This window comes from Lissotriton helveticus, chromosome 1_1, assembly GCF_964261635.1.
Source record: "Lissotriton helveticus chromosome 1_1, aLisHel1.1, whole genome shotgun sequence".
In the NCBI taxonomy this organism is placed as follows: domain Eukaryota; kingdom Metazoa; phylum Chordata; class Amphibia; order Caudata; family Salamandridae; genus Lissotriton; species Lissotriton helveticus.
In genome coordinates, this window is record NC_136057.1 from 444083229 (window position 1) to 444108460 (window position 25232).

General features: G+C 49.9%; 2 protein-coding genes across 4 annotated transcripts in view; one reads left to right on the forward strand and one right to left on the reverse strand.

Moving 5' to 3' along the window:
• RIBC2 (RIB43A domain with coiled-coils 2) overlaps positions 1–1309 on the reverse strand; it is a 193620-nt gene extending 192311 nt beyond the window's left edge. Inside the window, exon 1 of the mRNA XM_078673835.1 lies at positions 774–1309. Coding sequence (XP_078529961.1) covers positions 774–890 — 117 coding nt within the window. The 5' untranslated portion in view covers positions 891–1309. The remainder of the gene's footprint in view (positions 1–773) is intronic.
• A 119-nt stretch (positions 1310–1428) lies between these two features.
• SMC1B (structural maintenance of chromosomes 1B) overlaps positions 1429–25232 on the forward strand; it is a 2760606-nt gene continuing 2736802 nt past the window's right edge. For all 3 annotated transcript variants that reach the window (XM_078673832.1, XM_078673834.1, XM_078673833.1), the window contains exon 1: positions 1429–1663. In XM_078673832.1, coding sequence (XP_078529958.1) covers positions 1465–1663 — 199 coding nt within the window. In that variant the 5' untranslated portion in view covers positions 1429–1464. The remainder of the gene's footprint in view (positions 1664–25232) is intronic.

Sequence of the window (25232 nt, forward strand, 5' to 3'; positions counted from 1 at the left end):
GAGAAATGGATAGAGAAGAGGAAGAAGAGAACGGAAGTAGAGGTATGGAAATGGACAGGTTTGAGAGAAGCATGAATGAAGAGGGAGCTGTGAGAGAAGGAGCAGAGAGCCAAGAGGAGGGGAGCCAAGGAACTATGGAGAACCCGGTAAAGGTTACAAGAAGTGGGAGGCCGGTGGTAAGGCCCTCCAGATTTCGAGATTTCGAGTTGGACACTGGACTGTAAGTGACTCAGTTAAAGTTTGATAAAAAGGGGAGATATGTAGAGTGTGCATTCTAGTTTATGCACGTCACGTCAGACGTGACGTGCGGCGGCCATGTTGGCGCGCTGCGCGCGCATTGCTCATTGCGCGCCGGGGAGAACACAGAACGGCAGCGCCGGCCGGCGCTCCTCTATTAAGCTCGTAATTTACAATATAAATAAATATACTTACTGGAACATAACAAGTAGTCCTCCAGTTATTTAAACCTACAACTTTACACCCCCTTGTGGTTTTTGGGGCCTTAAACGCTACAAATGGACGTGGTGTAAGCATGAAATGTCTTCTATCTTAACATTAAATATACTAGCACTTTTGGCGCCTTTGGAAATGCACATTTTCCCCATGGCAATTAAATTATCCGAGGAAGAAGAATAGTTATGTATACGCAATATGGGAAACATTTTCAACTGGGATTAAGCATAACACCTCATCTAAAGTGCAATAATACAGACAACATTATGTTCTACGAGGGCAGACATTTCCTGTTTACCTGGAATTGAGTTACTACTCACCCCGATGATACGAACTTTGCTGTCGAAGACCCTGTTTTGCCTCTGCAGCTCAGCATTCTTCCGTCTCTCCCGCACAGAAGCTTCCTTCAAGTCCACGGGCAGATCCAATTTGTACATGTCGAAATGAACGGCGAGAGCAGTCTCGTATTCCCGGATAGAGGCACTACTGCGGGAGACAGGATCTGTGCAGGTACATCATCCTGTTTACTAGCGGTGTCAACGCAACTGTTACCTAGCAACCACTTTTACCCCTTAAGAACACAGAAGAAGGACTAGTGAGATTTCAGAAACACTGTGCTTTCAGGTCTACAATAAGTAGAACACGGATAAAAACGGTCAAGGTTCGCGGACAGAAACAACCCAGCAGCCTATTTCACTGACTATGTGCATTATTTATTAAAACAAGACAATGTCTCTGAATGTAATACATTACTTCTGTTCTAGCATAATACGTGTCTTAATACGATTTGTAAATCTAAGACTATTGTTAATGTGCGAAAGATCTTCTTTTGAATATGTTTTTGCATCCCACGCTTGTGAACAGCCCGATAACATTTGCGAAGACGGTCTGCATCACGATTGACGCCCCAGTTTACGGGTGGACAGAAAGCCCCGTAGCTCTCACTCTCAGGCACGCTACTGGTCAAGTCTCGCGATACGTTGTTCTATCACGCGCGGTGGTTGAACTTTGATGCGTCGAAGATATCTCGTAGGGCGCGATAACTATCTTGATTTGGCGGTGTATTTTTATTCAGTGCTCATCAGATTTGCAGCCGCCTCCATGGGCTACTTGAAGCAGTTGGTTTTGCAGGATTTCAAGTCGTGGCGGGGCCGCCAGTTGATCGGACCCTTCAAACGCTTCAACTGCGTCATCGGACCTAATGGTTCAGGTAGCGCGCAGGTCGCCCCCCCCCCCCCCCCCCCCCCCCCGATCGAGGAAATTCAGATCTAATTTCAAGTTACCGAAGCCCTTTAGTTTGCTATATATGACTACAAAAGGTGTTTGTGTAATACATCTGTACTTTATACCAACTTCTCTAACTCAAGATTTTCTAATTCTGTTTAATACAACAAGTAGCCAAGTACTGCATCAGTAACCGCAAGCATGTTTACTTTAATGGGGAGGTCTGGAGGATATTTTTTTCCGTCAAGCAGCGCGTTAATTTTTAGTATAATGCTCAAGTAACAAAATCCCCATCGTGGCTGCTTTTGTAGATCTATTGGGGGAAAATGACGAGTGATGGGAAATACTGTGAGTGAATTTGATTGGCATGTTTTTACTGAGCAATATAACAATGCTGACTAAGTTGATTTCATTTATTGTACTGCAAGTGCGTGCAATAAATGCTCACCAACACTATTTTATCCATACACTCCCACCTACTTTTAAGTACCCGTTCTCTTGCGAACTTTAGAACAAATGCATGGGTACTTACTAGTGAATGTCATAACCCTTGGTCTCTATTGTCCTTGCCACAGTCATTACTTTTGAGGTGGACTCCACCTCAAACAGGAGAGAAAAATAGGAAACGTGGGGTAACCCTACCTACCTTTTTGGTGCTATAAACGCTAGCTTCCTTCATGACCACGCCAAGCCCATGTAGGCCAACAGTTAGCAATGGGAGGGTGGGTTGTAATGTTTGTGACGAGGACAATAAAGACTAAGAATAATGAGATTTACTGGTACTCTCCCATGTCCTTGTTCCATTAATTAGTTTTGTTTCAATTACTTACCAGTAATTGCATAACTCTTTGAGTCCTCTTCCCTCGCTCCTATTAATTACTGACATGAGGCATCCCTGCCTCACCAGACACCCATACCATGTAATTTGTTTCACCCAATAAAAAGCACCGTTCTTCCTCCTGCAATATTACATAACACAACACCACACAAAAGAATGGTTTGCTAGACTACCAGGGAGGCAGGGATGTAATGAATGGAGGCAAGAGAAGAGGACTCAGATTAATGCAATTACTGTTAAGTAATTGAAGCATTGTCCCCTCCCTCACTTCCTTTCATTACACACACGAGATGTGCAAAGCAACAGGACAACAAACATTTGTAATGCTCAAAAACATGTTTATTAAACAATACAGATAAAAAGTATTGTACCACTATTCAGGCACCATAGTGGACAATACCTTGGACCCAAACACCTTGAACCGGTCCACCTCCTGCACAATATGGTAATGAGAGGCAAAAGTCAAAGGGGAAGCCCAGGTGGCTGCCCTGCAGATCTCCTCAATGGAAGCCCCCTGGACCTCAGCACAAGAGGTTACCGTGGACCTACCTTGAACCCAAACGGAGAAACCTCACCACAAGCCATGTAGGCCAGAGAGATCAGAGATCACCTAATAAAGGAAGAGGTGGAAGGTCGCAACCCTTTTATTCTCTGAGCCAAAATTCACAAACGAGGAATCTGAAAGGCAAAGGGATGCCACTATATCCAAATAGTTCAGGAGAGCCCTTCTGACATCCAAACAATGCAGCCGTTTTCCCCCTCAGAAGGAGACTCAAAAAAGGAGGGCAAAATCAGGTCCTGGTCCATATGGAACTGGGGATCAACTTTAGGATGAAAGGAGAGGCCTCAAAAGGATCCTGTCTTCAAAAACCCCACAAAAAGTATGCTTAAAAGACAAAGTGCCCGGCTCACATTAAAGACGAGCCGTTGAAAAAGCAAACAAAAAGAAAGCCTTAAGGGACAACAAACGCAAGTCCACAGATTCCAGGGGCTTAAACGGAGGAGCCAGCAATACCTCCAAAACCATAGAGCGATCCCATAAAGGGAAGTGCTGTAGAAGAGAAGGAAGAACATTACTCAACCAGTTGAAAAGATGCCCCACCAAATCATCGGGATCTGACAGATTGTCCCAAGAACTCTGAAATCCTTAATAGCAGCCCATTGAAGCTTAAGGGAGGCAACCTTCAACCGCAAAGAAGCCCCCTCCTGCAGAAACAGCACCACATCAAACAAGTCAGAAGAAGCAGGGTCCAAACTCTTACCCAAGACCACTTACTTAAAGGACACTAGTGATGCAAATAAGACATATTAGTAGAGGAGCGCCAGCAGCTTGCAGAGTCCCGGACAAACTAGCCAGAACCTCTTTATGCAGCAGACCTAGCCTTTCAACCTCCAGGCCGCTAATCGCATCCTGGACTGAACATCCTGCTACAACACCAGGAACACCTTGTCCTCTCCACTAAAAGAGGAAACCAAGAGGCCCAGGGCTGAAATGAATGACCGACACCCACAACCTCCGTACCCTGAGAAGGAACTTGAAAATCAGTGGAAAGGGAGGAAAGGCGTAAAGAAGCCCTGCGGCCACTGGCAGGAGAGAGCGTCTATAGCCCTAGCCTGCTCCTCCTGGGTCCGAGATCAAGACTCTCAAAAAGGTCTGTCACAGGACACCCCACACCTCTAAGCTCCGGAAACAGTTCCTGGCAGAGGTGGAGACCTCCTGGGCTGGAACTTCCTTTGATGCTCAAAAAAACCTGGAAGGCTACCGGGAGGAACAAAACAAAGAAGAGGAAGAAAGCTGATCCCAATAGCGATGAGAATAAGCCTTCCCTTTGTACAGAAAAGCATACTTGCGATCCTTGAAAGCCTTGGTAGTCACGCTGTTTAATTTATCCCCAAACAGCAATTTACCCTCAAACGGGATCTTCAGAAGAGAAGACTTCTCAGAAAAGTCCGCCTTCCAATCACGCATTCTGAAATTCCTCCGAGCCAACACCATGGAACCAGTTGCCTTGGCAGAGGACTTCATGACCGCTGAAGACATGTCCGCCAGCAACTTGGCCTGTTCCATGTAACAAGCAACTCTGAACAATCCGTCTCCTGCTGAACCGCTGTGGACAACTTCTCAAAGTCGAAAATGAGACTGAACTTCATAAGCCAAATAAATACCAGCTTTTAAAGTCCGTTTTTCGGCAGAGAAAGCCCTCTTAAGTGCCCTGCCAATCTTCTTGTCTGTTACATCAGAAGGAGAACAATCCTCCGGATTATTTGCAGCACGACCAATCAGAGTGGCCAGAATGGCGTCCACCTTACCAGCGTGGGGAAGAGAGTCCTCATCCTCATCCAGTGAATACAACTTCTGCAGAAACCTGGGAACCGAGGAGAGTTCTATGTCCTGCCATTCACCAGTCAAGTCCTTGATCCGGCCATGACAAGGCATAGCAAAAATCTGAGGCATTCAGACTTACTCCTGAATATACCAACTTCAGGAAAAAAACTGAAAACATGGCTATTCACTCTTGTCTACTACTAATAGCTTACAGGAAGTTTCTCCCCCCTCCTTTAGAGACCTTTTGGTATATGTGCGCTTAACAAATTCCCTAATCATAAACATATTAGGGAAACATGCTTTCCGCTGTCTCAGAGGATGAGAAAGGCGCGAAACCCAAATTCACCCACATGTGCTGAAGAATGTCTGAGATCTCCTCTCTATGCACAAATTTCCCAGTAGTGGTGGCATGGCTCTGAAGCCGAAGAGCCGCCAGAGGGGGAATCCACCGAACCCACCGCAGAACGAGAGCCCCTATGCCTGGGCTTAGCTGTCATCCAACACTCTGGCCACAGCTGCCTCAATCATATCCTGGACCTCAGAGGCAGAAGTGAAAGCATAAGGATATGCAGGGCACCTGCTCTGGTGTGCAGGAAAAGGTTCCACCTCCTTCTCCTCAGAAGACAACAAAACATGCTTGGATGCTTGCTTTCCCACCATTATAACAATAAAGAACACAGAGCACAGAGCAGGTAGCCCCCTTCAAATAGGAAGCACACCCCACAATCAAGCACACAGACACAAAATAAACAGTCCCCGTACCAATAAGGAAGGTGGTTAAACAACCAACCAATTCCTCCTGCACACAAATGAAGAAAAACCCATTAAAAACAGCTCCACGCAAGGCCCTTAGTCTAAGAAAAGAGCAATTGCCAGCGGTGGAGCTGCGCCTCTCAGGCTGGCTGCCAACCCGGAAGCACAGCCCCAGGGAGCCAGTAACCTCATCTCCCTGATTGCAAACACGCAACGGCAAAGAGTGCACCACGACTCCCTGGCACAGCGCCTCATGGCCGTCACACTGATCGAGCTGTCCCGGCCATGCCCGACAAGCATGCATCGTCAGAACATGTCGCCGCAATCTGGGAAAAGAATCCTAAGCAACCGTAGCACTGCTCACAACTGCCGCGTGATACACCTGCCCAAAAGTAAGACACAGGAAAAACAGGAGGAAGGAGGGTGCTTTTTATTGGATAATACAAAGCATGTGGTCTGGGTGTCTGGTAAGGCAGGAATGCCTTGTGTGTAAGAAGAGAAGCGAGGGAGGGGACGATTAGGTAATGTGGATTACCCAAGCCCAGCAGGGTGCCACCTTCTAGTGTCTCGCCCATGTATTCCTGCAGTTAGAGGGACATTAGCCAAAGAATATGCCTAAGCAGTTGTTCTGAGCCATCTATTCAGGAGAATGCAGGCGCTTTGCTGTTAGATGCTGAGGTGGGGGAGTTACACACCAAAGGAGCCATTGTACAGACTTCCTTAGGGTTCCTCAGTAATCTCTTCTTGGTGGAGAAAGGAGATGACATCCAGCGGCGTGTCATCAACCTGAAATAATTCAATGAGTGTCTGGTTTTCTGTAACTTAAAGATGAAGGGTATTCACCTCTTGAGGGACCTCCTTTAAATCAACGACTGGATGGTGTACCTCGACCTCCAGGATGCGTATCTTACCATCCAGATCTTTCCACCCCATCATCGATTTCTCCAGTTTCAGTGGCAGGTACAAACTTTTGAGTTCACAACTCTCCCTTTTGACCTGTTATCCGCCTCATGGTGCTTTATCAAGGTAATGCATCTGGTGATGGAATTCCTCCGAGCTCAGGGCATCTGCCTCATCGTCTATTTGGACGATATCCTGCTGATGGACCAGTGTGCCCGGAATTTCTCTGTGCATCTTTGGATGGCAGTAACACTTTTGGAGTCGCTGGTCTTCATTATCAGATAGCACACTTCGGTCCTCACTCCTACTCAGTCTCTAGTGTTATGGGTTTTCGTGGTGGATATGGTTCGAACCACACAGCCTTCCTTTGCAAAAGATGAGCAAGTTCAGACACAAACTGCATGGGATGACGGCCAAACCATCCAGCTCCCTACAACAGATTGCGAGGGTAGTAGGACTGTTGTCATCCTCAATTCAGGACATATTTTCAGGCCTCCTTCACAACAGAGCCGGTCAAAGGCTCAAAGCTTTCCAGCTGTGGAGAGGGTTTGCGTACTCTCCGGTAGTTCAGTTATCAGAGGAAACTTGGGAAGATATACAGTGGTGGCTCGCCCTCATGGAAGCATGGAACGGCCGAGTGGTATTCGGTCCCCTTCTGGACCTAGTCAAAGCATCCAATGCCAGTGGTATGGATTGGGGACACAGTGTAGGGAACTCTCCACAGTAAGAAGATGATCATCTCAGTAAAATTCCTCCAACAACTGTCTTGAAGTGGTAGTGGGCTCATTCGCAGTCCGGTGTTGAACTAAGCAAAATGCGGTGTCCTACTAAAAATGGACAACATGGTAGCAGTGTGCTCCATACACAATCTGGGAGGTACACTATGCAAAAACCATCTCAGACCTGACCAGGAACGTCTGGGACTATTTCCCCCCGAAACAAGTCCTGCTGACGGCAGAACACCTCCTGGGAAAATCCAACCAAGTAGCCGACTGGTACTCCTGTTAGCTATGGAACAAGCCACTGGCAGTTACACCCTTCAGTCTTCCAGGCCCTTTTGACCAAATGAGGCCCATTCTCAGCGGGTCTTCCCAGGTACTTCAGGTAGTGTCTGTACCCTAGGGCAGGGGCCACGGACGCTTTCCTCCAGACCTGGTATCTGAAGAAGGGGTATGCTTTTCCCACATTTAAGATTGCGCCTTATGGCCCAGGTGCGGAGGCAGCAGGCAGAAATGGTGCTAGTGACCCAGATCTGGAGATCTCCAGTCTGATATCTGGGTCTACTGGAACTTTCTTGTGATTTTCCAATCCCTCTACCCGAATTACCGGACCTCCTCCAAGATTCATAGGGGAATCTCCATAGTTTGGTAATGAAGGGTTCTCTGCCTCTTGTGGCTTGGAGGTTTACAGGGAACGCTGGAAAGTCCTGTGACGTTTAGAGCCATGCTGTGTCCCTCCTCTCCAAAGCATGGACTGACAGTACCATCAAACGATATAGGTTGGCATGGGCTCAATTGTCACCAACAGTACCTGGATCCAATGGGGACAGAGATTGTCCATATCTTGTATTTTCACGCTTCTATGGCCTCTGAAGGATTGCCCTATAGATCTGTCAACACCTTCAGGTCACCGATAATGGCAGGCCATGTTCAGGTGGGTGATCATCCGGTGGGGGAACACCCCTTGGTGAGGACACTTCTGCATGGAATTCAAAGATTTCTTCCCCCAGAGCCTAGATACTTAATACTATGGTGTGTCAATAAGGTTCTGAACCATTTCCTGTCATGGCAATCTAATAAGTATCTCTCAAGGAAAGAAATCTTGGCCAAACTGGCTACCCTGTTATACTTACTTTCATGTCAAAGAGTTTCAGATGTCAGAGCACTGGACATTTCGGGTAGAGTATTTACCCCAGATGAAGTTTGTTTCCATATTTCAAGGTGGACAAATGTAATTCTTTTGTGGTTTCTTATCCTTTCTTTACAGATTCCCCAAAGTTATGTGTAGTATGGTTTACTAAGAGCTGTGGGGCAGTGCATGTGTATATCCGCCCCATGGTGTACTGCAACTTTTGGTTGCCCTCAAGAGACCACATAACATGGTCTCCTCTCCTACCATTGCTCAATGGGTTCGATGGGCTAGGCATGAAGCTGGCATTGATATTAAGGCATTTGGTGCTGGTTGAGTCAGAGGGGCCAGGTCTCAAAGGCGTTCTGTCTGGGGGCTTGTCTGGAGGCTATCCTCAATCCGGGGGACTGGTCTTTAGGCTCTACCTTTAAGAGGTTTTACTATAAACCAGTTCCCAGCATTGCATCGCTGGTTGTGGGTAAGCTAAGTCCTGACACTGAATGAAAAATGTGCTAGCTATAGTAACAGAACTTTCAATTCTATTAAGGACACTGAGACTATGATTTAGCCTACCCAATGTTACATGTGCATATCCCCTCCCTGGGGAAGAAGGTTTTCATAAAGTTGGATATTATGATGTATTTGATATGTCAAATTGTACAAGATTTCTCAGCACATTCTGCAATTGATAACTACTGTTGTTTGAGGCTTAATTCAGGCTGATGTATAACCTGCTTCTGAACTGACACTTTTTTTTTAAAAGTTTTAAACAGAACTTTATTCGTTCAACTCAGTTTCACACAGTTTTTGGCCACAACCCAGGGGCCGGCAGCGCACATCTGTGTTGATTAGCCGCAAGTTGACACAGCCTTTCAGCCGACATCCCGGGGGACCGGCGGCGCATAGTTGTAGTAAATACACATAAGCAATAGATTGTCATGCAATACACCCCCCTGCACATATATAAAGCCTGTACGTCCTTATTTCTGCGCGTGTTCGCCACACTGGGTTGTATGTCAGTACAACTAATATGTCCTACTCTGCGTGCCCCCTTATGACAGTCCTAGAAACTAAACCTCAAACAGTACAACTCCCATCCCCTACCCCTCCCACTCACTGCTCGATGCCTCTACTCTACGCTAACCCCACCCGCTCGTCTCCATGTCCTCAAATATGTCCACCGCTCTGTAGGTGCGACCTAGTTCTGTGACTACTCCTGTGTATCCCCCTCTTCATCATTAGCCTCCCTTTCTACATCCCGCAGCCTCGAATAATCCTGATAAAGACCCCAGAAATTCTTTGGGCGGCTTACAGGGGGGAGAAGTTCACTGTAACACTCCGTTTGGGTGCAGCAATAAAGCATGTCGTGCGACCATCTGGTCATAATGGGGAGTGGTCCTCTCATCCAACACATTGCAATTACTCGTTTGGCAATCAGCTTGCCCATGTCTGTCAGTTTCCGCTGGGCCTTCGGCAGGGTCCTAGAGTGGCCCAGGAGCGTCAGAGCCGTGTCAGGGGCCAGGTCTGTTGCCAGGATTGAGCTCATTTCGGCAAACACACCGTCCCAAAACTTACGGATTCCAGGGCACCACCAGGCGAGATGCATAAAGTCTGCAAGCGGTGCCTGGCATCTATCGCAAGCGGCTGATTGTCTCAGGCCGTATCTATGGAGCCTCTCAGGTGTATAGTACACTCGCTGTAAATATTTGAAATGAATCAGCCTGTGTCTGCCATTTAGTGATATTTTCCTAGTGCTGGAACAGCAGTACGCCCACATGCCATCATCTATTGTCACCTGTAGGTCACTCTGCCATTCCATTCTTGCCTTTGAGAGCGGCTGCTCTCTTTGCAGTCCCTCCATACTATATAGGTTAGCCACCAGCCCCCTGGGGGAAGGCGTTTTAATGACGTATGTAAGCTCCGGGATCTCCTGTGGTTCCACTAATTCAGGGCCTAAGACTTCCATCAATGCACTGCAGACTCTGTGACATTGAAAACGCAGTAAGAGCGAGGCCCCAGCCTGGGCCGACACAGCCTGATCACAAGTTTTCACTACGCCTCCAAGAAACAAGTCGCCAGCTGTGTGTATGCCCATCGTGCGGTGGGCACGTATCACTCCCTTCTCCACAGGGGACAACCACAATGCCCAGTCGATAGGCATCAGGTGTGAATACAGCAAAGCTTCGCCTCGAGCCTGCAGTAGTGCGTGCCAAGCATGATTGGTTGACGTGATCGAGTCCAGTATACCAACTCGGCGGTCAGCCGGGCGAAAGACCATTGCGGGGAGCGGTAGAGGGTCAGCAAACAATCGTTCCATTCTGACATGGGATATGGCCTCTTGCCCATGGACCCACGTGTGTAAGTGTGCGGCCTGAGCCACTCTGTAGTACCGTTCCATGTCCGGGGCGCCAAGTCCCCCCAGTTCGTAAGGGAGCATCAGCGTTGTCCATTTCACCCTAGGCTGTTTGCCGCCCCATGCCAGTTTGATCAGCAGTTGCGTTAGTGCTTTCGAAGGTCTTCTTTAAAACCCTATCGGTAGATTGTTAAATAAAAACAACAATCTTGGAAGTATAACCATTTTCATAATGGCTATTCTACCCATCAGGGATAGTGGCAGTTTACACCATACCTCCACCTCTTCTTCCAATTTATTGTACAATGTACCGTAATTTTCACAAACGAGGGTTTCCGAGTCAGTATGTAACATAATACCAAGATATCTGACTGGCTCGGTCGTCCATTGTAACGGGTATTCCATGTCGAATTGTGCCGTAACCGGAGTGAGCGGGAACGCCATTGACTTTGCCCAGTTAATCTTGAGACCTGAGAGGGCCCCGAAACGCACCACTTCCCTCAGAACCGATGGGAGATTCGCCTCTGGGTTCCGGACGTATAGGAGTGTATCGTCCGTGTACGTTGATATAGTTATCTTGTACGTTGGAAAGCTAATCCCATCGTGGCTATGGTACTCCCGAAGAACAGAGGCTAGCGGTTCCGCCACAAGTGTATATAGTAGCGGCGATAGGGGGCAGCCTTGCCTGGTGCCTCTGCTGATCAAAAAGGAGTCAGATACTCGGTCTCCGATGCGGAGGCGAGCCGTGGGGTGATGGTATAGTGCTCCTACCATTTGTAAGAATGGTTCGCCTAGCCCCATTCTCTTGAAAACCCTTACCATGAATGGCCATTCCACTGAATCGAAGGCCTTCTCCATGTCAAGAAAAATGGCTATTGCTTTTGTGTCCTGACAGACATGCTGCATAGTGCCCAGTACCGCCCTGATGTTATAAGTGAGGTTCCTACCGGGTATAAAGCCCGCCAGCTCCGGAGCAAGTAGAGCCAGTCTGGTCGCCAGGACTTTGGCGTAGATCTTGGCATCCACATTTAACAAGGACAACGGCCTATATGAGCTACATGAGGTCGGGGTTTTGCCAGGCTTGAGGATGGTTACAATTAGTGCTTCCCTCATTGATCGTGGCATATTGCCCTCTACACATACTTCATCTAACAACGCGGAGAGGTGTGGGAGCAGAATGTCCTGGAACGCTTTATAGAAACCCACCGTGAGCCCGTCGGCCCCCGGGGCACTGCCTGGTCGCATGCTCGCCAGCGCCTCCACTATTTCATCCTTATGTATTGGTTGCATCAGGAATTCCTGATCAGAATCCCTCAGGAAGGGTAACTGTATATGGCCCAGATAGTCATCGATATCGTCTTCCATATTCCCAGATTTGGAAGCGTAGAGGCTCAGGTAGTAGTTCCTAAATTCGTCGACTATCTCGGTCTCATCCCTAAGGATCGTCCCGTCCGCCGTTCAGCGATCACCTGTGGGCGTCTAGAATTTTTCAAGATCCGGGCCAGGAGGGAACCAGGACGATTCCCCTCACCATATGACCGGGCCGTGGCATATTTCCCCATATGCCGCAGCTCTCTGTCAGCTTCTTCGTTGTATGAGGGACTTGATATCTGCCGTCACATTGACGTCAGCATCACTTAGTTGTCGCCTTTCCAGATCAGACAGCTGTTGCTCTAAGCGTTCTAATCTCTGGCGGATGGACTTGAGGACACTCGAGTGCTTTGACATTGCTATGCCCCGAATGTATACCTTGAATGCCTCCCAAACTGTATGGAAGCTTTCAACCGACCCAATGTTAGTGTAAAAATACCTTCCAATTTCATCGGCCATTTCCCCCCTAAACTGCTCATCTAAGAGGGAGTACGGTGGGAATCGCCACGTAAAGGGTGGTATCTTTCTCGCAGGAGTCGCTAGGGTCATAAGAAGTGGCGAGTGATCCAATAGAGTGCGCGCCAGCACCGTGCAGGAGCCGAACCATTTAGCCATTGAGGAAGATATAAGCCAGTAGTCGATTCTAGTATGTATGTTGTGATAGGCAGAGTAGTGTGTGAACCCTCCCTTCCCTGTATGCCTGCTTCTCCACACGTCCACTAAGTATAATGTGATGAGCTCCGATTGTATCTTCAGAGCAGCCGCCGAGAGTCTACGCTGCGGGCCCGATGATCTATCTAGCTCCGGGTTCAGTACTAAATTAAGATCCCCCCCAGAGCATCTGGGCGTTAGTGTATGTGTGGCAGTGTCGGGACAGAGCGTCAAAAAAGTCAGGGGAGTCATAATTAGGGCCGTAGACGTTAACTACTATGAGGTCATAACCCCTCCCCGTGCACCTAGATAGTACGTATCTGCCATCCGGGTCTGCTCTCAACAATGACAGGGTTAATTTGGCATTGGGGTTTACCCATGTCAGCACTCCTCTAGCATGTGTTGTAAATCCAGCCGCCGTAATGTTACCCATAAGCCCTCTACTGCGTAGCATTTTACTGGAGAGTGGCAGGTGTGTTTCTTGGATAAGTGCAAGGTCCACCTCATGACGCTGCAAATAACTAACCACCTTCCTGAGCTTGCGGTAGTCATTCAGACCCCTCACATTCCATGTCATTGCTTTTAGTGCACCCATCTCCCCCTGCATGGTTATTCTATGCGTGGTAGACATCTTAACAATGAGATAAATCCACGAATTACAACAAGTAGTGTAAGGTCAGCACAGGCAGTGTGAGCAGGCATCACACACAGCAGTGCACCAGAAGCATTCCTCCGCCCCCCTCCCCCCTCCCACAGCAGACCCTCCCCAACTCGGTCTTGCCGGTCCCCTGCCCTCCCTACCCAACCCCGAATACTACAAAACAACATTGCAATACGAACTGTAACAGAGCATTGCGCACGGGGCTCAGAGCTCTGGATAGTACCACCAAGTGTCCTTCAGGGGAAGACTGTCCTACCCCCACCCCCCCCTCACGGCCCCCAACCCCGCACGGCTGCATCACCCATACTCAAATGTCCCGGTGAGAGTTTGTGTATATACTACTGCCCGCGGCACGCACGTGCAGACCACAGCATACATGTCTTGTGCAAGTTGAGACTCATCTATACTTATCTGCAGGGTGTCTGCCAGTTCACGGAGTGAGACAATCAGTCATTTCCCTCACGCTGCATAGCTGGGAGTCACGTCTGCCAGCAAGTGTCCGCCTCTCTCCGGTGCGCCGCAGATGTCCAGGGCCCCGGTCACTCCTGCTCGTCCAGGTGGCTGTTCTCGTCGTCCGCGTCCTTGTTCCTCCTCTCTCTGGACCAGCTCTTCAGCGCCTTCTGCAATGCGTTGGGGTCGGTAAAAATATGCGAGTGACCTTGCTTGTTAACTCTGTTTGGCAGGATACAACATCGCATAGTCCAGACCAAGTTCCCTGAGGCGTTTCTTGTGTAGAGCGAAATGTTTACGCGCTTCCTGCACTCTAGCCGTGAAATCCGGAAGGATTGATCTTGCCGATCCCTCAAATTGCAGGTCCGCTTTGGATCTAGCTAGTCTGAGCGCCGTGTCCCTGTCTCTGTAGTTGAGCAGCTTCGCTATGATTGGATGTGGGGGCAGCCCCGTTGCGGTTGCGGGGCCAGGGATCTATGCGCACGCTCCACCACGAACATTGTCGAGAACACCCCCTCACCCAGCAGAGTAGTCAGCAGCTTCTCAATGAATAGTTCCATCTTGCCGGTCTGCGTAGACTCCGGCAGACCCGTTATGCGTAAGTTACAGCGCCGGGAACGCGCCTCCAAGTCTTCCGTCTTATCTTGAAGGGTTCTCATTAGGGTCTCCACTCGCTTGTGGGCCATGTCCAGTTCTGCCTGTGCCTCTTCGACTTCTGTTATCCTTCTTTCCGCCATGTCGTGTTTCTCTGCATGTTTGTCCATGCGCTCGGCCATACGGTCCATTCTGTACATCATGGCGTCCATTTTAGTGCCTAGCGCCGAGATACTGGATTGCAGGCTCTGTTCCATAGATCGAAGCATGGACTTGATATCAGAGTCCGCAGTTAACTCCTCACCCGGGTGCTCATTTTCCCTGAGTGGCGTCGGGGGGCTCTGTACTTGCACTCGTCTCTGTGCAAAGGGGAGTCTGCTTTGGGTCTTGTCCCCCTTCCCCATCTTACTGGACCAGCCAACTCCCGTATTTAGGAGCAGATGTGTAGGCCTTACCAGGGACCCCTGCCGAGCGTCTATCCGAGGCGGCCGGAATCAGGATACCTCCGGGCTCTGTTCCACGTGCTACTCCAACCACCTATCTCGGCAGCACCCTCAGCCGGCAGGGTCCGGTGTTCGCCCGTTCCTGTGTGCCCAGTCGTGGTAGACTATGCCTCCCCGTCTCTCCAGTCCGGACTACTTGATCTTTGAGTCTAGTTCTGCAGTCTCTCTCCCCCGGACTCTGCGCTGCCTCACTGTTGGGTGAAGAATTGCCTCTACCCCTCGCTGCTGCACACTGTGTGTGCGTCGTTCCCTAGGGGAGCAACCACAGACTCTTCAAATGCGGTGGGCGTCGGGCTCCGGTCTAGTGAGTCATCAACTGGGGTGTTCAGGCGAGTTTGGTAGTGCCCCACGCTGCAGACAATCCTCTGGCACCCCTCTGAGTGTGGCGGGGTGCTGTGCGATGACCAGAGACCCTCAGGCGGGCCCGGTCACATGCGATGCTTCCTCAGTCGCGACCAAGGGGAGCCTCCTCCGCCGCCGGGCCCGTCCACAAAATGGCGCCTCCACTCCACCCGGGGCTCAACAAAGCACTCACCCGTGTTGGACCGAGCCAGTGAGGGCTGCGCCACAGCCCCCTCAGTGTCGGGCTTCGTTTATGGTGCTCCGGTCCAAACAGCGTGGGGACCGATCTTTGGCCCTCGGGGCAGACTCACCCCCTGTCGCCGCACGCACAGGCACGTCGCGCGGGTCTGGAGACCACTGGAGACCGCGGCTTGCGGCCTAGCCTCTATCGGAACTCCGCAGAGCGGCGCGCACCTCTCCCGTTGTCGGGTCGGCTCCGCTCCGCAGCTGGATCGGCAGAGTCCTGGTACCTTCCGGCGTGCAGTGGTGAGGGTGGGGGGTCCAAACTGCAGCTCTGCAAAAGGATAATTTAGGATTTTGTGAGAGTGCCGGCGGAGCTACGGAATCAGGCGGCCATTAACGTTGCCGGCAAGCTCCGCCCCCCTTCTGAACTGACACTTATGGGGGATTCATCACATTTGTATTTTCTTTAGAATCTGATGGGTCTAAAGATGGGCTGAAGATTGCAATAACCGGTTTCAGTTGCAGGAAAAAAGAGGAGGCAGCAAGAGGGACAAAAAATATAATGGCGTCCCTTAATTGCTATCTAGACATTTCTTTATTGTTGACTTTTCCCCCCGAGGTTTATGGGAAATAAAGTCTTTGTTTTACGTGGTTAAAATTGCTGCTGTAGAAATAAAGTGAAAGTACAGCATAAGCCTTGCCTCCGTGACCTTAATAGCATTGAAACTTTCCGTTACGATAGCTAGGACGTTTTTCATTAATTTGCCATAAAAAATTAAGTGATGCCAAGGATAAGATAATTTAATGGTTTTAATCAGACGAGCTTGACAATTTTCTGAATCCTAGTTATGTGATCCTAAAACCTAGCAGGTCCCCAATGAAACAAAACAAGTTGCAGAAGGGAGATACAATCCACTGCCATTTTGCGTTTCAATGTAACCAGGAGCTCCTCTAGATTGCAGGGACTTTCCTGACAAAGGTCCTGATTTTTGAGGTCTCTGATCCTGAACTGATAGTGCTGACAAAGGCAAAGGTGAATCAGGAGATCCACCTCTTTACGCACCACGAGATGAAAGAAGCCCAAGACCAGAAATCTGGAAGAATCTTGTTGCCAAGATCAGTGTTTTTTCCTGCCACGTATACTAGTAAGCGAAGTTGGCACAAGAATGAGGAACAACCTCAATTTTCTGGTACGCTAGGTCTTGGCACAACACAGATAGAAGAGTCTGGTCACAGGAGCTGGCTCAACACCATAACTAACTTCTTGAGCATTGGACGAGATGTCACATTTTGTACGACTTGTCTGAGTACCTAAAGGCATTGGGCCTACAAGAGCATCTCAGTCCACACAAAGTAGTTGCCCTTTAACCTAATTTTTGTAGTAAAGCATTCACACTTGGTATGGTATGTTATTATGTAAACAAGCACTATTCCCAGGTGATACAAAGCATACATAAGCCCCAACATAGATGTAAAGAAAGGACAATCTACTGTCCTGCCAGTGACACAATGATCTTTGTTTCCCCGACTGTTGGACTTGGCCCTTTTGGCAGGTTCACCCCGAAACTTTTTGCGTTCTGCTACCCTGTTTCTGTAACCTGGTGTTGGTAATTTTAGGCCTCTGCGCACTTTAGCACTGTGGCCCAGTGTAAAGTGCGTGCGCTCTCGGAGTGCGTGTGGTGAGATTGGCCTGCCCTCCCATAGAAATACATGGGGGATATGTGTGTCCATGATAATTCCTGATGTGAAAGGAGTGCAGGGGCGAGTTTAGTATGTGCGAACTCGTGAGAATAAATGCTGCGCAATGGTGTGCGCAGTTTTATTATGACTGGTGGAGAAGTGCCACTTTTAGAAGTTGGCATTTCTGTGTGCAGTGTGTCTGCCTGCCTGATGCGAATTGCATGTCTGGCTTGTGATTGACAGGGGCTGGCTGGTGTGGTTGGCTCCAGGAGCCAGGATGGGTCTGCCCGGTGGTGAATAGGGATATCTGCATGTAGATGGGCGGGAGGAGTTGCACCTGGGACCTGAATAGGGCTGTGCCTTCCCTCTACAATGCTCGCTCCACTTGCTGTGGTGCGTCTGATGTCCCTGGCCTGTCCTGTGAATAGAGAGGGGAGCTGAGCAAAACAAAGTGCTCCTGAATCAGTTGTATCTGGTTCTCCCCTTGCCATACAGTTGGGAACAAAGAATTTAGTGGTATAAAAGAAGGGGCTGTGAGCCCATGAGGTTGTTCTCTCTTGGATCCTGGCAGAGGGGGGCTTGCTGCTGGTGGGGCCCAGGACGGACAGCTATGGGGGCTGCCTCCCTGCTGGAGGGCCCTGTGTTCTGGCCCCTGGGCCCAACCTTGCCCCCTGGATGCCTCCAAGACCTTTTCTTTCTTGTCCTTTTAATTTGCCAGGCTTGATGCTGCCTTTTTGCCCCCTGTGAGCGCGATGCTGTGATTTTATTCCTCCCCCTGGGGAAAAGAAGCACGAGGGCTCCGCAGAGCGGCGCTGCAAACTTCCGCCTGCTGGAGGGGAGAGAGGCGGGAGCCCACCTCGCATGGCCGCCAATTTTGGATATTAGAATTGCAGGTGCCCACCCTCATCATGGTCGCTTATGGCCGCGTGTCTCTATTTGAATTAAGCGGGTGCACCCCCGCTGTACATTTTTTACGGACAGAGCCTACCCCTCTTGCTGCCGAGAATCACTGCCGCAGCTCGAGCCGCTTTCAAAACGTTGCCGGGCCGCTGCAAATGCGACCCGGAAATCAGGCAACCTTGTTGGGACATGATGTGGCCTTGTGAGGCCTGAAGTAAGTCCCGAGGAAGCCATGGTGGTCGGAAGAGCGGGGCTCCCGTGAGTGGAGAGAGAGCCTCGCCCGCATTGCTGCAGAGACTGAGTCCCGGGTCCCAGGAGGGGGCCCGGGTGAAGGGTGTAAGCGTCCGAGGCCGCTGATGGCATCGCGGGGCTCCCGTGACGAGAGGGACCCCCCCAAGTGCTGCAGACCGTGGCGAAGTCTCCCCAGCGAGGGAGAAGCCCAGAGTCCCGCCTGCGCACAGAGATGAGGGCCCCGTGTGCAGTTTCCCAGCCGTAGAGTGGAGGCCTCCCTGCAGAGTGTCCCGCGATGTGCTGAATAAGGCCGCCCCAGAGCCTGCCTTCTGCCAGTGAGGATCCCAGCATCGCATGGAGAGCCCGGTGAGTAGGGGCTTTTCCGTTGGGTGGTCCTCAGAGTTAGAGCAGCCCCGTTTAGCAGCGGGCCGCCTATGATGGGGTGCCTGGCCCTCGCTATAACGGGGTTTCCAGCTGCCCCACTCACAGAGGGCAACTGCAACGATGGGCATGTTTGTTTCTGAGCCTGCGAGCTCCAACGATGGGCAATTATTTCCTAAAGGGCCCAGAGGTGCCATGTATTCCCCCATGGTGTGGCACAGTGGTGGCCACGTTTTTGCAGCTATTAAGAGAGTCCCTGAGAGGGACAGAAGCGGCACAGTGGTGCCAGGCCTCATGTGGAGATCCCTAGCTGCCCAGCAGGTAGTGGGCAGCTGCAACGTTTAGGTCTCTCTTGACTTTGGGTTTGAGTTAGGAGTGAGTTGCACTCCTTTGCCCCTGACACAGATGCGCAGCACTTACTGCCAGCTGCACCGTTTACGTTTGCGCAATTGGATTACGCTGCATTGGCACTGCGCCCTGACATTCTGGACACAGGGCATTTGAGCCCCTTTTTGGATGGCCAGTTGGCCAGGGGGATTGTTAGATTTGTAGGACGCCAGGCCCTGATGTGATGTGATGTGCTGCTAGGAAATGTAATGCATTTAGTATATTTTACGCACCCTGTTTTATACCTCTAAACTATGTTCCTTTTGTGATTGTTTGATTGGCATATTATGGTTAATGCTAGTGAGATTATGTTTCACTGTGTGATGTACGCCCCTAATGTGAGTTTTGCTTAGGAGGTTAGGTTCTAATGTGTTTAGATTTGAAAGATGATTGCATAATGTGTTTATGCTGGTGAGGTTGGCACAGAATGTAGTTCGTTCCTGATGTGACTGTGCATAATGTAGTTTGTTACAGGCTGATGCTAAGTACAGTGATTACCAGTGTTTACTGGTTGTACGTTTATGACCTGTTTTACTTTTACCAAGTTCCCTTTGTGATGGTTGTGACAGTGGTCCAAGTGGCCCTGTCATGTGTTTATAATCCCTTGTGAATGTTGCCCGTGCCAGTTGGCACAGTGTATGTTATGTGTTTACTTTTCTAATGTGTTATGAGAATACAAAGGCTATTTTTGATATAACCTTGTGTGGAGTTCCTTTTGTAGTGTGCCTGGGATGTTGTTACTGTTGTGTGCCTGCGCAAATGCTTTACACATGGCCTCCGGGATAAGCCTGACTGCTCGTGCCAAGCTACCAAGGGGGTGAGCAGGGGTTATCTTTGGCGTGTAACTCTCCAGCCCTGACTAGAGTGGAGGTTTCTGCCTGGCTTTGTCGCAAGCCTTAGCTAACCAGAAATCCCATTCCTATCACTGGCTCATCTATAACACCCATCATTGACAGCCCATCTGCCACCATCATTGTCTGTTCTAGCTCATGTCGTATTACAAAGGATGTAATCCAGTAACTGGACAGTCTCAACATGCCACTGGAGGGCATACAGGAATATGTTGACATAGTCGACTTCTATCTGCCTAACGGACACAGGTTAACATCCACTGGCAAAACCCCAAATGAGGCTACAACACTATAACATAACAGATGATTTTATAGAGCGTATGTTCACCCCACTGGGGGACTTTTTTTGTGAAAACATTTTATTTATCTTAAGTTCAAAAGAAAACAAACATTGCTGGTTACACTTCGCAGTATTCATTGTCGTGTTACATTCATTACAGGGTATTCAAACAGGTAGTACATTTTATATAGCTGCCTTATTCCATAATTTAAACCTCATTTACCTAATTGTCTGGACCCCTGATCGCGGGCCTGTATGTGGCATTCTAAATGCCCTTGCAGGCTAGTCTCTTAAGTCTGGGTCTGATTCCTCTGCCGGGGGAGTACAGATATTGCCACGGACGAATTCCACTTGCCCCACACCTGCTCCCACTTTTTGGGACACCCTCTGTGTGTAAAGACTGCTTTTTCAGCCACCATTGCTCTGCCCATATCATGACAACAATGCTATCCTAGGGGGACAGTGGTCGCGCCCCACTGCTGTGCGATATTACGTTTAACTAGCATACTCCCAAGGGTCGCCCAGTTCTGTGCTGCAAGGTTGAGGTCTGTTTGCTCCCATATATTGAGAAGACGCCTTCTCGGCTCAGGGGAACCTTGAAGCCACACACCTGAGTAATTGTCTCCATGACCACCTCCCAATAGTGTGTTATGATGGGGCAACCCCATGGTGTGTGGTAGAACGTACCTTGTGTCCCGCAGGCAGAGAGGTGTCTCAGCCCGACCGATTTTGTGGAGCATAGTTCTAGTGTAGTACGTCCTGTGTAGGATCTTTAATTGAACTACCTGTAGCCGGGACGGAATTGCCACTTCTCACGGGGACGCCAAGGCTTCTTGCCAGTCCTGGTCGTCCAAGTCTCCCAAGTCGGTCTGCCATTTGTCTCGTAAGGTGTGTGTGGGATCGTTCTGATTGTTGATTACTTTGTGATAGGTGAGGGAAATGTCTTTTTTGTGAGATGGTCTGTAAGGAGGCAGTCCTCGAGCGGTGATGATTCGGGGAGATCAGCACCTCTTGGTATGGCCCTTGTAAGTGCGTGCTTAATTTGTGTATAGCAAAACTGTTCTGAGTTAGCCATTTGATACGTTGTTCGCAGGTGGTCAAACAACACTACTTCTCCCTTCTTCCAGAGGTCCCCAATTTTAGAAATACCAATAAGGTCCCAGTTTGCGAACCCTTTACTGTAGCGGAGCATACCCAGTTTTGGTGTGTCCCACAGTAGTGTGAGTTGGGTGAGGACTCCCTCTCAACCGAGCATTCGCTGTGCCGAAAACCATATATGTATTGTGTGTACAGTGGGGCCAGTCCGCGCCTCTTTATTGTTCTTGTTGTAAAGCGCTATCAGGAGTCTGTCTGCCCCGAGAGTGTGTCTGTCCAACCGGAGGGCTGGTTCCTCCTGGGGGGTATGCAACCAGTGGTTTACTACTATTAGTTGTGAGGCCCAGTAGTACAGTTGTATACTGGGCAGGGCGATTCCACCATCGTACCAGCTCCAAGTGAGTTTAGATAGGGCTATACGGGGGAAGGGGTGGGAAGTTTCCCACCCCAGAGGAGCAGTCACAGTTCATCCTCCATGGCTTTGAAATAGGAGTTCGGAACTGGGATTGCTGTATTTTGCAGGGCATACAGGAATCACGGGAGGGCCATCATCTTGAACAAGGCTGAACGGCCCAGGATGGTAAGGGGCAGTGTATGCCAATGTTTTACATTGTTTTGAAGTCTTAGGAGAGGGGGCACAAGATTTCGTTCATAGAATTGAGTGTGGTCTGGTGTAATGCGGATGCCCAGGTATTTAAAACCGTCTCTCCCAAGTTGTATTGGTACTCCCCTGGGTAGGCGCGGGGGGGACCCTGGAGGACAAATAAGACTGATTTCGTCCAGTTAATCACGTAGCCTGAGTATCTGCCATATGATGCGCAGATATCTAGTAAGCAATTAATTGAGCAGCCGGAGGAGGTCACGTATAGCAATATATCATCTGCGTACAGTTATATACGGTCCTCCCGTCCTTCGCAATCCCCGTATCACAGGGTCGTTGCCTTATCCAAGTCGCGAGGGGCTCCAGCACCTGGGCAAAAAGGAGCGGAGATATGGGACAGCCCTGCCTGGTCCCACGCCCCAGAGAAAAATCTTCAGATATACGTCCATTGACCACTACATGTGCCATGGGTTGTGTATATAGCAACCTGACCCACGCGCGAAATTTCGGGCCAAAGCCAAAATGTTGCAATACTGCAAACATAAATGGCCACTCCACCCGATCAAAGGCCATACTGGTGTCCAGTGAAAGGATGACTGCCTCTTCTTGGATGGTGGACATATGGGCAATTACACCGTGTAGCCTTCTCAGGTTCATCGCCGTATTACGGCCCGACATAAAACCGGATTGATCAGGGTGTATGAGAGACACGAGGTGTGGTTGGAGCCTAGAGGCAAGTACTTTTGCTAATGTTTTCACCTCCGCGTTGAGGAGTGAAATAGGGCAGTAGGAGGTGCAATCCTGAGGGGGCTTGCCAGGTTTCGGAATCGTCACTAAATTTGCTATCCTCTGATCCCTGGGGAGTATTCCCTTGTCTAAACTGTCTTCATACATTGTTAATAAGTGAGGCCCTAGCCTTTCCGCTTCCGTTTTGTACAGTTCCACGGGAATGCCGTTGGGACCTAGTGCTTTGCCTGACTGCAGCCCCTTAAGTGCGCCTCCCTCCCACAGATAGTAAGAATCGTCCCGTCCACATCTGCGCTGTGACCGCCCTGACTCATTCAGAAGCGGTCGCTCCCCACGCTCCCTGGCTCTTGGTATCGTAGCGCTATTGTGCTCATTCTGCTCACTGCTGATATTAAGTTAATTGCGCATCGCTTTCATTGCTTTCATCGCATCGCTTTCATTTCTGGCATTATTATCTGTGGTATTATAGCGCTTTTTTGGTTTGCATTGCTCTCATTGCCTGCATTTTCTGTTTGGGGCTAACTGGTATCGTAGCGATTTATTGTATATTATATCGCATTGCTCGCATTGATTGCTAAATCTTTTGTGCCTGATTGTGTCAGTGCCTCTGCCCATATCTTAGCGACATCCCAGACTGATCTCGCCCTGTTTCGCTTTGGTTTTTCTGCCATTTTGTTGTTGTGCTGTGCCTCCTAGCCCGTCCCTCCACCCCGCTCCCGCCTCACAGCTGCTCCTCCCTCGCTCCGCCCCCCCTCCACTATCCTCTTATGTCGGAGCAACATACGCGCAGCGTTCACGCCAAAGGTAAGCCCGTCTACGCCCGTCCGCGCCTGGACCGCGCCCAGCGCCAGATCCCCTGACCCCCGCGAAATCCACTCTACCCGCATAACGTACGACGCCGCACTAAACCCCGGCCGTCTGCCACCAAGCCGCCCCAGGACACACCCACGGACCCTTCACCTGTCACTCCTGCAAGTTCGACTGCATCAGGTCCCTCACTAAACCCACAAACGCCAAACAGAGTTCTGACGCCAACCACCTGAAATGCATCTTGCTCAACACCCCCTCGGTCCACAAACACGCCGTTGAACTATGGAACCTATTAGACACCACATTGCCGGACGTCGCCTTCCTTACAGAAACCTGGATGAACGCCTCATCGCCATAGCTATCCCAGACGACTACAAAATCATCCGAAAGGACCGCATCAACCAAACAGGAGGAGGCATCGCCATCGTCCATAAGAACACCATCCGCATCAGACCAGTTCCGACGACAACCTCGCAACCGCCGAACACCTCCACTTCCAGATTCACACCGACCCAAAGACCACACTCAGAGGCACCCTCATCTACAGACCACCAGGACCTCGCACTTGATTTAGAGAAGACATCACAGACTTCATCAGCCCACACGCACTTCCCTCCGAGGACTACATTCTACTAGGAGACCTTAACTTCCACCTGGAGAAGAACAACGACAGCAACACCACCACACTTCTGGACAACCTCGCCAATCTCGGACTCAAACAACTAGTAAACACCCCCACCCACAACGCCGGACACACACTCGACCCAATCTTCTCCTCCAGCAAGCACATCTCCTTCAATCACACCACAGGACTCCACTGGACGGACCACTTCACTTCAACTTCCGAAAAACCACGACTCACCACCACCCACAACAAATGCCCCGTAGAAACTGGAACAAAATTACCACCGACCAGCTCACTACATCGCTACACCAAAACCCTCCCACCAAATCGTTGGACCCAAATCAAGCAGCCTTCAACCTATCACAATGGATAACCCACAGCGCTGACGAATTAGCACCCTTGAAAAACCATCAAAAAAACCAGGTAGCAAAAAAGCCCCCTGGTTCAATGACGACCTCAAAAACTCCTAAAAGAACTGCCGCACCCTCGAGAAGGCCTGGCGAAAAAATCCAACCACAGACAACATGACCACCCTCAAGGACGCCACCCGCAAACACCATCAGCTGATCAGATCCTCCAAGAAATCAGCATTTAAGGATCGACTCGACAACAATGCCCACAACAGCAAGGAACTCTTTAACATCGTCAAAGAGTTTACCAATCCCAGCGCCGACACCAACGACATCACTTCCTCTCAAGACCTCTGCGACTCCCTAGCCTCGTTTTTCCACAGCAAAATAGCTGACATACATAACAGCTTCGGCGACCAGTCCACCCCCCTTACCTCCGAAAAGAAGACCCCCACCGCCATCCTCGGAGCCTGGAACCCAATCAGCACTGAAGACACCATCCGCTTAATGAACTCCATCCACTCCGGATCGCCAACCGACCCATGTCCCCACCACATCTTCAATAAAGCCAACTCCATCATCGCACCCTATCTCCGAGACATCATCAACTGCTCCCTCAACACCGCTACCTTCCCGGAAAGCTGGAAACATGCTGAACTCAGTGCCCTCCTGAAGAAACCAACAGCAGACCCTACCGAACTCAAGAACTACCGCCCCATTTCGCTCCTCCCATTCCCTGCCAAAGTAATTGAGAAAGCAGTCAACAGTCAGCTCGCCGCCTTCCTCGAGTCCAACGGCTCCCTCGACCTGTCACAGTCCGGCTTCCGAGCCAAACACAGCACCG